Source organism: Antechinus flavipes, chromosome 5 (genome assembly GCF_016432865.1).
Source record: "Antechinus flavipes isolate AdamAnt ecotype Samford, QLD, Australia chromosome 5, AdamAnt_v2, whole genome shotgun sequence".
In the NCBI taxonomy this organism is placed as follows: Eukaryota; Metazoa; Chordata; class Mammalia; order Dasyuromorphia; family Dasyuridae; genus Antechinus; species Antechinus flavipes.
In genome coordinates this window covers 17,529,463-17,541,774 of record NC_067402.1, presented here as the reverse complement: position 1 = coordinate 17,541,774, position 12,312 = coordinate 17,529,463, and the positions used below count along the sequence as shown (strand labels likewise).

General features: G+C 51.4%; 1 protein-coding gene across 3 annotated transcripts in view; it reads right to left on the bottom strand.

Moving 5' to 3' along the window:
- CREB5 (cAMP responsive element binding protein 5) overlaps window positions 1-12,312 on the bottom strand; it is a 488,046-nt gene that overhangs the window by 302,861 nt on the left and 172,873 nt on the right. For all 3 annotated transcript variants that reach the window (XM_051963010.1, XM_051963008.1, XM_051963009.1), the window contains one exon: window positions 6,375-6,541. In XM_051963010.1, the coding sequence (XP_051818970.1) occupies window positions 6,375-6,541 (167 nt within the window). The remainder of the gene's footprint in view (window positions 1-6,374; window positions 6,542-12,312) is intronic.

Below are 12,312 nucleotides of genomic sequence, written 5' to 3'. Positions count from 1 at the left end.
GAACCTCTGTGTGGGTGTCGGAACCGCACCAGGACATCGTGTCCCAAGAACCTCCGTGCGGGTGTCGGAACCGCACTGGGACATCGTGTCCCAAGAACTTCTGTGTGGGTGTCGGAACCACACCGGGACATCATGTCCCAAGAACTTTTGTGCAGGTATAGAACCATACCGGGACATTGTGTCCCAAGAAACTCTGTGTGGGTGTCGGAACCGTACCGGGACCTTGGGGACACCCCATCTTTTCCTCCACAGTTTGGAAACTGCCATGGCAGGAGCTCAGAGCTCAGTAACCATGGAGTCCTATCCATTCCTGGATAGGAATCGCTCTGAACTGCGCCAGGCTCCCCCCAAGGCCCTCGCTGAGGTCCCTCTGGCCATTTCCCATCAGCCCCGTCTCCAGGCCTGAGCTCCAGGACCACACTCGCTTCTCCCACCCCAAGATGTTCAGCCCGGGGCCTGCCCTTGACCACACCCTGTCATCTGGCCCCCAAGCTCGGCTCCGTACAGCTCCGGGAGGCGGGACATCCCATCGGGGCTCGGCACTTAAAGCTTTAGCTGCACACATAAAAGTCTGCCTGAAGCGCCTGCCCGGCCCCCTCTCCGAGGTAATTTCTCCGCCCAGCATGGGGATTTAACGGGTGCCATATGGCCCGATCCCCGGACCCTCCTCTCCAACATCCCCCTGGTGAGATCTCATAAATGTTCCCAGAGCTGTGAAATATCCAGCCACGTTCTCACAATAAAGCCGAGCTCTCGGCCGGGACGGTCTGTCAGACGCAAAGCAGGAAACAATGGCTCCTGGTCTCAATTACTCGGGACGGCTTCCAAGTGGTCTTGGCCGGGGGATCGGGGCCAGGAAAGGGAAGCCCGATCCCAGTCATGGGAACGCTGGTGTGTCTTGGGCGGCAGGTGGGGAAGAGGAGCTCTTGGTACATCCTGGATGTTAAACCACCATCGCCATTCAGGTGGTCGGGGAGAACGTGAGCCCTCCCATTTTCCTCCTTTGGCTCGGAGCCCGTTTTTGAGAGCCGAGTTCAAATCCTGACTCTGGCCCTTACAAACAGGCTGAGCACGTGCATCGCTTTAACATTTCTGGATGACAGTCTCCTCACTGATACAAGACAGTTGGACGAGGGGAATTCAAAAGAAGGATTAAGTAGCCTGCCTCAAAGGGGACGGGAGGTGGGACACTTCTCACTCTCACTTCTCCATGTAATCTGTGCAGAGGAGAATATTGACTCCTTGGGGGAGGGAAGAGATTTTGGGGGGCGGCTTTTGATTCCTCAGTGTTTGGGGCTAGCATGCAACAGGTGCATAATACACGCTTTGTGGATCTGATGTCATTGTTAATATAAATGATTGTTCAATAATGCCGTCGTAAGTAGGAAATTTAGATCTCAAGCAGGTTTCATGCATATATCCTATAGAACCAATTTCCAGGCTCTACAGTAATAATAATAATAATAATAATAATAATAGGAGCTCCCACGGCACTCAAAGCCTCGGACTCCTAAGAGGCTCACTGGCAACAAAGATTTAACGCCGGCTGCAGTGATTCCTTTTCCCGGCTCCCTTGGAGATATGGACAATGGGAAGGTAAGGGTGGGACCCAAGGGCCTGCTCCGGGCTCCGGTTCGACCGTGGGATTCCAGACGGAATCTCCTCAGAGCACTGGGATGAGCGGTCAGTCAGAGCCGGAGAATCCCTTGGGAGTTTCTACTTGTTCTTCAAGTCCATGATCCTCTCGGGTCCTGGATTTGAGCGTCAGATCTCAGCTGCATGTGCTGGGTTACCCGCCAGAGAAGGGACAAGGCCCTGGGAAATCCGGGCCAGCCACTCAGCCTGTCCTGCCATCTCCTTAAGTAACCGCTAGCTACTAGGCCGCCTCTCCGACACGTGCTGACCCCTCCATCGCCAACCATAAACCACGGAGCCTCATGGTGCTGGGAGAAGGAGGCTGCTGTGGCTAACGGTCACCCAAGGGATCACGGCCCCCATCAGTCCACCTGGCCGTTAACAGAAACAATTCCCCTAACAAGCGACCATCACTCGTAGCCACTGGAAAAACACAACATCCAATCTACCTACGCTGACATCTGGGGACAGGAAGGTGGTTCAGTTAGAGCACTAAGCCTGGAGTCAGGGAGACGAGTTCGAGTGTGACCTCAGACACTTACAACTGTGTGACACTGGGTAAGTCATTTAAATCTATATTTGCCTCAGTTTCTTCATCTTTAAAATGGGGATAAGAATAGCACCTACCTCCTGGGACCGTTACAAAAATCAAATGAGACAATATTGGTAAAGTATTTCCTGCACACAGTGTAATGCATGTTGTATGTTATAACATATAATGGGTGTTACAGAAATTTTATCTAAAATGATAATTATAATAATAGTGCCAAATTATTATACTTGTATTCATATATTAATCCATATAGTATACAATAAAATGGTATAATTTATGTAAATATGTAAAATAATACATAATATAATCAAATAATTATATAATATGCTTCTTATTATATATAATTATGCGTGCTATTATAGGCTATATGATGTTATAATAAAGATAATATTATTAAAATGTTGTTATCATTATTATAATCACTAACTTGTCTGAGCACAAGCTCAGTACTAAAAAAGAGAGATTATGATAAACTCCTCCTCCAAGGTGCTCCCATGTCTCCTCTGACCTGATCTGAACAATGAGTCAGGGGTAAAGGTACCCTAGATCACACAGGTAATAAGTGGCGAAGGTAAAATTTGAACCCAGCACCTCAACTTCTATCCAGGTTTAGGGCTGACCCGGTCTCATCTGCTTTTTCACAAAAAATTCATTATTTTATTTGACGTTTTGTTTGTATTTTTCATTTGTGCTTTTAACAATTCTTCCCTCCCACTTTTCTCCCCCGCGGCTCCCGGGCCCCTTCCTTTTTGCGCCCGTGGCACCGCTCTCCCGACCCACGCCACCAGCCAGCCACCGGCGCCCTTGCCGGCGCAGGGCGAGCACAAGCACTTACTGGTTGCAGGCCTCCTCCCACGCTCCAGAGCTATTTCTTCGGCTTATTCTAGGCTGCCTGACCACAGAACTACAGCGGGCTATTTATTCTCGGCGGCAGTTGGTGTCGGTGAGAGTATCAGGGCCCGGGGAGGAGAATGGAGGGCTGTTGGGGGGGGGGGGGTGAGCCAGGCCCCCCAGGCTTCTCCGTGGAGACCACGGCTCTCTGCCTTCTCCCCCTTGGGGGGCTGGTTTGGCTCCGGGCCTGCCCGGCAGCCACACTCATCCGAAGCCCGTGAGCACCGTCTCCGTCCCGTCCCAGGAAGCCTCCCCGATGGGCCGGCCCCCCCCTCGGACTTTCCAAGCCTTCCTTCGACACCGTTCCCTTCTCTTTCAAGCCGCCCCAAGCCCTCACAGAGAAGGGAAAGAGGGGAGACCCCGAGTCAGAGGGGGGCCCCGGGGAGGGCAAGCTCTGGCCCCGAGTCCCAGCTGTGCCCGGGCCCCTGGGCCGCAGTGGCGGGCCGTGAGCGGGCACAGGTGGATGCCAGGCTCCGAGGCCCCGTCCCGGCTCCGAGTCCTGGGCCTGAATGGAGACTTTCATTGCTGTTTGCTGTTTTTGTTGGCTGGGCGCCATCGCAAACATTTGCAGGTGGCTTGGCCAGATTTTGACACTTGAATATTTGAGGTTGTGATAAAAATCAGAATATTACTACAATATGGGTTCTGTGCAGCCTTACAAAAAAAATAAAATAAAAAAGCTATCTGCAGTTTCAAATGCTCATTTAAAGACACAGTCTCCAGAGGAAACTCATGTTTTAAAATAAGTGCTCATTTCCTTTTAGCTGAGGGAAATAAAGAAGGGAAAGTCATCCCCGGGGTTTTTTTAAACCTCCTAGATCTCAATATGGAATCCACCGGTGAAGCGAGCCGGGCTGCCCCTTCCCGAGCCCCAGGCACCATTCTGGCCGGGTTCGAGGGCTCAGGCACATGAAGGGTAACAATGGAATCCAGGGGCTCCAGAGGAGGGGAAGAAGGGACTCCCTCCCCCCAGCCTTGGCAGGGACACAGAAGCCCCAACGCAGCAAGGACGTCCCAGGACACACCAGGGAGGGAGCACGACATCCCAGAGCTAGGGACAAACTGTCGGAGGGGCTGGTCGGCGGCTCAGGCAATCCCGGGCAAACCCACCTAATGGCGGAGCTCCGGGCGTGGGCTCGGAGGGCCCCCTTCTGAACACGTCCCAGCCTCCCCCGGGGCTGGCTGCTGGTTTTCGGAAGGGGGGCCGAGCCACACAGCCACAACAGCCGAGGGCCTCTCAGGGGCTGCTGGGGGTGCCGAGCGGGGGACCTGGGCGGCGGGAGGGTGGGGCGCAAGAATGTCGGTAAAACTGCTTGTAAACTCCAGCACAATCTACGGTTCTTTTCTTTCCCCCCCTGGAAGGAAAAATAAAATAATTATAATTACCCGGCATAACTCTGACTTGTTTCTCCACGGGCCCAGCCGCTGTGGGGAAACAGCCACTTGAGATGGAGGCGTTTGGCTGTCTTTAATGAGCCCACCCCACCCTGAGAGGATTACAGGTTCTTGCCTGGGCTCCCAAAGTTTTATGGGAGAAAAGACATCTTTAACGGGAGAAGCATTTGCTCATTTGGCCCCGTGGCCTCTCCAAACAAAGCCAGGCATTCAGCCGGACAGTGCCATTTTCTGAATCCCGAATGGAAACTCCAGGGTACCCACGGCCAGTGGGTGGGTAGTCATTAACTACGGCGCTTTGGTTTGTTACGGCAAGCCTTCCCTCACGAGTCACAACATATTCGTACGGACTGACGGATGCCAAGGACAAGGGTTTACCCTCCCAGGTCAAGGAGAAATCCGGGGGGGGGGGGGGAGTCTCCGCCTGCAGAGGGGTCAGGAGGGGAAGAGATAAGGCCCTGGCAATGCTCCCCATTCAGCAAATCCGTCCCCTCTAGTACAGCTACATCCCACCATCAGTCTCTGGCCACTGTACCCGGAGGGTTCTGGGAAAGGGCCTTCATCCAGGCCCCTTATGCAGTAAGACAAGTAAAGCGCCAGGGCTGTGGGCAAGTGTGTTTTCCTTCCGGAGCATTCATGAGGCCCCGGGTGGGACCAAGGCTACGAAGATGCTGTGTGATGTCTGAACCCGCTCTCCCCGAGAGTGATACGCAGGAAACTAAGACCCTGAGATGTCCAGAAGGGGGGAAACGTTTGTCCTCCTGGCCTTATTATATACACAAAGCAAAATACACGGGAAACGAAGCAAAAACCCGCGGGCATCTACATCTCTTAATCTACAACTCCCAAACTTCATGATAGGAAAGAGAAGATTATTGCTCCCACTCTACAGAATGAAAAATCGAGGCAATGGGAGGTGAAATTGCCTGGCTTAAGTCACCTGGTGAGGACCGCAGGGCAGCAGAGGAGTAAGGGTGTATGATGGCACACCCAGGATCATAGGATGGGGAGAGGCAGAGCCAGGAAGGATGGGGCCAAGGGCCAGGACGAGGGCAGAGAGAACAATGGGCCTGCAGGTCAGGGTCCAGAGCCAGGCTCCCCGTCCCCTGCCCTCCGTCCTATACTGCTATTCCAAAGGGCGAGAGGCCACAAGCAACCCAACACCCTTATGGCAAGTCAGTGAGAAGGCGGGGACGGACCCACAATGTTCTGTCCCGGTCCAGCCCGTTTAGACCTCTCACTGGATCATCCCACAGTATCCACTGACTGGAGAAACAGATGCCCGTCAGGCTTTCCTGCTCCAACTCCTTCCCAACAGCCCTGTTTCCTTTACATTTTACAAGTCCACAGATCTCATCGACTCCCTGAGGCTCCGAATTCCCATCACCCTTCTGTTATTAACAAAAAGAGTCCCAGGATTTCTGGGCTGCTCAGAAGCATCTTTTCCCTCTCTCTTTCCTTATCTCTGTCCATATCTCAAAGAATCAGGTTCTCAGGAGAGCCAGAGGAGCCCTAAGATAACAATGGAAAAGACCAGGGAACAAGGAAATCCGGGGGCCTCCCCACGAGCCAGCTGGATGGGCAGGAGGGTCATTTGGCCGCCATTATTAACTATCACCAACACTCAGGAGTCCGGAATGACTCTGAGATCTCAAAGAAACAGCGCGCCAGGATAATTCTTAGAAAACCCAGGAATACGTAAAACACGGACAGAAAGGCCTGCTTTATTATCAGCCCCTGCTTGGCGGTATCCCCGTAATCGGCTGTAACTCTCTCCCAGACCTTCCGCGGGGGCTGCCCCGGGAGCGGGGGAAAGCATCCCTCAGAATTTACCCAGTCGGGGTCTGCAGAAAATCGACACAAAGACCCCCCCCGGAGCCCGGCTGCGCTCGCTCCTTACCCGATCTGCCGGTTCGTGGAAGGTGCCTGGGTGATCACAGAGCTGGACTGGGGAGAGGGCATGGCCTGCTGGATCACAACGCTGGTGTCGTGGTTGGGCATCCGGGTGGCGCCCAGCTGATGAGGCCCCGGCATCGCTCCGCCAACCGCACTGTGCATCGGGATGGTCTGCCCGGAGAAGGAGGGAAGAGGGAGCGGATCAGTTTTTCACTCGGTGTCACAGGCTCCAAGCTCAAAACCGGGAATCTCCCAGCGTCCCCCAGAGAGCCATCGGTCCCTAGCAAAACCAGAGCCAAAACCCCTTGTTCCACTCCCCCCGACAGAATAAAATACAACCGGCTTCACTGACAGTAGGAAATGTTTGGAAAATGCCTGGAAGTCGGCGTTTGCTGCCATGAGATTTACATCAGAGACGCCTAGGGCCCGCATCTCTGACTTGGCAAGATAAATACCCCCCGGACTGTGAAGTTTTGGTGATGAGCGCCCAGCTCCATGACTAAATGGGTCGGACAATCCCTCAAACCTGCGCCCGCGCCAAAGGGCGAGGACGCTGACCTTTTCTAGGTCTCTGTCCAGCCACAGAAAGCGTGATGGCCGCATGGGGACACGGGGCCCTCTCTGGAGCACAGGATGGTGTGAATGAAGTTCAGGAGTCGGGGGAAAGGAGATGATGGAGACATGGCTGGGGGCATGAACACTTAGATCTACAACGGTCTTGCCAAGATCCCGACCTCGATAGCCAGCATCCACACAGAGATCTAGATCTGGAAGGAACCTGGGAAGTCAATACGTCCAAGCCCTTCCCCTCAAAAAGGAGGAGGGCAAGACCGCAAGCTCAGTGACGGAACTGGGATCTGGCTCCAAACAGACCAAACTCCTCACTCTCTCAGGTTGTCCCCTTTATATGCGAAGAACTTTTAAATTATTTTAACCTAAGTCTTGGCCAACATTCCCCGCCAACGTCTCCCCGGGACATTTCTCCATGTGCTGAGCCTGGGCTCTCCGGGGCCACGTTGGCGGAGCTGGAAATGCTTCCAGAGCCCGGGCTCCCACGGCCCCTGAGGCTGAACTTGGTTAGGCAGGTTCTGAGACCCCGAGAGGCCGCCCCACCGGCCAAGGGGATGAATGCCGCAGCTTCAACCATTCTTAAACACATCTACAAAGCCAGAGAAGTAAACAGCAATCACGGGGCAAAACCCTCACCGAGGGAGCCGGGGATACTTAGCACGTGCCCCCAGCTTGATAAAGTCGGGGGATGTGTCTGAGGAAGTGACAGTCGGCATGGAATCCAAGTACTGACGGCAAAAAGGCGCAGAAATTCTAAAGGCCGTCTTACAGGAACATTGTTGTTCCTTTTTTTTTTTTTTTAGTCCAGAAAACAAGTCACATCACCAAGCCAAACTCTCATTCAACTTTCTATCCCCTTTATCCCTCCTCCCTTCTTCCTCTCTTCTTTTCCTCCTCCTTCTATCTCCCTCTCTCCCTCCCTCTCTCTTCCTTTTTCTCTCCCCTCCTCTTTCCCTCGCTCTCTTCCTCTCCCTCTCTTTTTCTGTCCCCCTCTCTTTGTCTCTCTCCTTTTCTGTCTCTATCTCTGTCTCTCTCCCTTCCTCTCTTTACTTCCTCCTCTCCCACTGCTCTTTTTTTTCTGTTTTTCTCTCCCTCTCTCTCCATAAGGACACTGAGACTCAGAGGGCTTAAGTGTTTGGCCTGAGTTAAGAAGTATCAAGGACTTGAATCCTAACTCTACCAACAGCACTGCCCCCACTATCATCTGTGGCCACCTATGTCAAGAGAAGCTGCTAAACCAATGGGGATTGTGTGTGTGTGTGTGAGTGTGTGTGTGTGACTGTGAGAGTATGTGTGTGAGTGTGTGTATGTGTGTGTGTGTGCATGTGTGAGTGTGTGTGTGTATGTGTGTGTGTGTGTGACTGTGAGAGTATGTGTGTGAGTGTGTGTGTGTGTGTGCATGTGTGAGTGTGTGTGTGTGAGAGAGAGTGTGTGTGTGTGTATGTGGGTGAGTGTGAGTGTATGTGAGTGCGTGTATAAGTGAGTGTGTGTGAGAGAGTGTGTGTGAGTGTGTGTGTAAGAAGTAGCAGAGTGATAAAGCATCACTGGGGGGGAATGGGAGGACGGAGTGTCATTCCCAATTTGTTAGTGGGGGAAGTCTGCCAGAACACTTGGAGCTCAGCGCAGAGCAAGGCCAGTGTCAGCCCCTGGAGGCCCGGCTGTTCTGCTGCGGGGAGCAGGGATTTCCTGCCCCGCGTGTGAGGTGATGGTGAGAACATTCGCGGGCTTTGGGGTGCCGGTGTCCATCCCGTTGCACCTTTTCCAAGGTTTCTGACTTCTGAGGGCCGGCTCCCTGGGCTGTCGGGCATCCGGATGGAAACCGGGCACCTGGCTTAGACAGCGGCTGGCCGGGGGGTGGGGGGGGGACGTGCACTCAGACACTCGTGCTCACCCCACGGCCCAAAGGCTCCCTCTGGGACCGCCCCGGATGCTGGGAGCGCTGACCCCCGAGGAGCCCTGGGGACGGTCGCAATGAGGAAAGGCCCGAAGGGGAGAAACTCCGGGAGCACTGAGAAGGAAGGATTTGTGTTGGTTTTATGCAGAGCAGATCTAAGGGACAAAGAAACTTGTGAGTTCCAGAGTCACAGAATCACAGAACCTGGGGCCGTCTAACCCAGTGATAGATCATCGGCCCCCATTAGAAGGGATCTGGAGCCTCCGCTCAGATCTCCAAGAAGGGGGGCTCGGGGCAGCTCGTTCCTCTTCCGGTGACCAGAATTTAAGGGCTTTCTCCCAACATCCAACCCCAGTTAGCTATTTGCAACCTCCCTGCGCTCCTGGCTCTGCCCGTAGAAACTCCTCGCTGCGGGACAATTTTATAAGCAGGTGTGGACAGCTGTTGTCTTCTGTTTCTTATTTGGGAACGGAGGGTCCCCAAGCTCTTCAGCCAGTCCTTCCATAGCCTGGATTCACGGCACTTCCCTATTCACACTGACTCCGGCTCCCCTACCCATGACCCCCCTCCTCACGAACCAAGGCTTTCTCCCCACCTTTAAGGGGGGCAGTGGGCAGAGCCATGGGGAGGGTGCCAGGTTTGGGAGTCAGGAAACCTCATCTGTCTGAATTCAAATCCAGCCTCGGACACCTGCTAGCTGTGGGACCCTGGGCAAGTCACTTCCCCTGCTTGCCTCAGTTTCCTCATCTGTAAAATGAGCTGAGAAGGAAACGGAAAACCGCTCCAGCATCTCTGCCAAGGAAACCCCAAATGGGGTCACCAAGAGTCCGACGTGAGTGAAATGACCGAATGACCAACTTGGGTGAGTTGTCTCTTCCAACAGAACAGATGCTGCTTTACTTGAGTCATCATCATCATTAGTAGCCTCGAGAATGTGAGGCTGATGAGCAATTATTAAACACCTACTGAAGATACAAAGATAAACATGGAAACATCTTTACTTTCTGAGCAGGACATTGGAAATAGCAGCTTCTTTTCTTCCTTGAAATAGAGTTTGGGGCTCTGACCAAGGGGCAGAGGGAAGGCCAGATGAGCTGGTGGGGGCTCCCCAGCTCTGTTCTTTCATTCTGATTTGTACCGGCGCCACAGAGATGGCATCAGGACCCAAGAGCTCCAGGCTGCCCAGCCATCCTCCCTCTGTCCCCTGTCTATACAATCTGCCTTTTTCCTATAGACAAGAAACTATTAAAAATAGATATTTCTCAGGAGAATAAACAGCAGTTCTGGGGGCAAAGCCCGATCATTTCCTTCGTAACAAAGAAACTTTTCCTTCTAAAACAGCATGCTATCCCTTGAATGTGAAACTGTCCCGTAAGTTCAAATCGCCCTGTTTGTCTTCATGGGTGAAAATGATGGTATTTCCCTTTCAGTTCAATGAACCTTTTTTATATGGTGGATTCAAAGTAAGAGGACCTGAGTTTTAATCTCATCTCTGCTCCTTATTACCCATGCAGCCTCAGGAAACCTCCTTAGCCCATTCTGAGGCTGTTGAAAGAAGAGGTTGAACTGGAGGAATGAATGAAGCCTTTATTAGGTACTTACTGTTTGCATAGCACAGTACTAGGCACTGGGAAAGTGCCTCCCCCCTCACATCTTATTTGGGGAGAAAACCTTAAGTTTCAGCTGCAAGTCAAATGGAAGCTCTCAAGAAGGGGCAGAGCCAAGGGAGAAGGCCAGCCCTCTTCTTCCAGGCCGGGTCCACTGACGCCATCATGTTCATTTCCCACGTGGAGCCGTATTTCAGGCCCAGGATTTGGGGGATAAAAAACAGAAAATTTTCCTTTAAATTAAAAAAAAAAAAAAAGGTACTGATGAAGAAGAGATGTTCTCAAAAGTCCCTTCCAATGAACAATGAATTGTTCTCCACCATTCCAGACTTCTCATAGGCTCATAGATTGTTAAAACAGGGAAGGATCTTCAAAATCAGCTCAAATCTTCATTTTACAAATGAATGATAACAGAGCCCAGAAAAGATAAAGGCCTTGTCCAAATCCATGCAGTTAGTGAAAGGACAGCGCTGGGGCTCAAATGCTGCTCTTGCCTTCCCAAGCTGAAATGCTGAGCTATTTGGATTGGAGGCTGACCTCTCTCACCTCTATCCCCATCAGGACCCATCCTCTCTTCCTGGACCTCTCCTGCTTCCATTCTATCCTTTAATTTCCCTTTTCAGTTATGAAAACTATACTTCCCATCAATCCCCTTTATGAAGTTTACCATATTAATTTTTTTATTTTTTTAATAAAATTTTTATCACAAACTATTTATTTATTGGGTTTTTTAAATCAAACACTATTTAATCAGATTAGTAAATGTGGTGGAGATGTTAGTACAATGAAATGGATTTAGGCCTCAAATGTCGTACTTGATGGATACATCCAAGCCTAGATAGAGCTCTCTAATGCACATCACTAAATAAGGTGCTAACTTACCGTTCAACACACTAATCAATGACATTAAATATTCATGTATTAAGTGTCTGCTGCGTTCCAGACACTGTGCCAAGTGCTAGACTTGGGGGTGTTTAGGGGAGAGAAGAAAAGATTTGGGGATTTGCGGGTGGGCCAGTAGAAAAGGACTGAATTTGGAATCACAAAATCAGAGAAGATCAGAGATGGAAAGAACCTCAGAGACCAGGAAGTCTGATTCGTACAAAAGCAAAATCCTTTCCACAATAACTTGAGCCAGAGGCCCTCAGTTTAACTCCCACTTGTGACTCTTCAGTGAATCGTGTGCCTCAGTCTCCTTAACTATAACGTAAGGGCATCGGACCAAATGACCGAAGTGTGCTTCCAACTCTGCTTTAAAACCTGGGACACCATATTTTATTAAGTGTAGCTAGAAGGGGGTGAATGAAGACAGATGGTTGGATGTTACAGGGAGGATGGTTTTGGCTTAATATAACAAGGAAATTTCTGATGATAAGAACTGCTCAGAAATGGTATCGGTAGCCGTGAGAAGTAGTGCGCAGTGTGCGCAGTGTGTCACAGACCTATTTGAAGGTAGATAACCCTCTTCAGGACTAGAGAAAAAGCTTTTCTAGCCATGGGTAGGAAAGCAGATGAGATGAGCATTAAGGTCCCTCCTAACTCCGAGATCCCTGAATTCCCAATACGTGATTTTTGGTTTGACCAAACTCCCTCTAAATGGCTTGAACTGGACGGCAGGATACTTGTGACCAATAAGAGGAACTGAACAGCTTCAGGCCCTGAACCACGACTGGCCCCGATCCACACTCTTTTGCTAAGGAAAGGGGAGTCTGCGTGTTTGACGTGTCCTCAAGCCCTCCCTGGCTCTCTATGTGCCTTCCCTAGATTATTTCCCAAGAAGATTCCCAAGGATGCAACGTGAACCCCAACCCAACCAACATCTATTAAGACTCCTTAGATCTTTGATGAAGAAGGCAAGGAAACTTCATCCT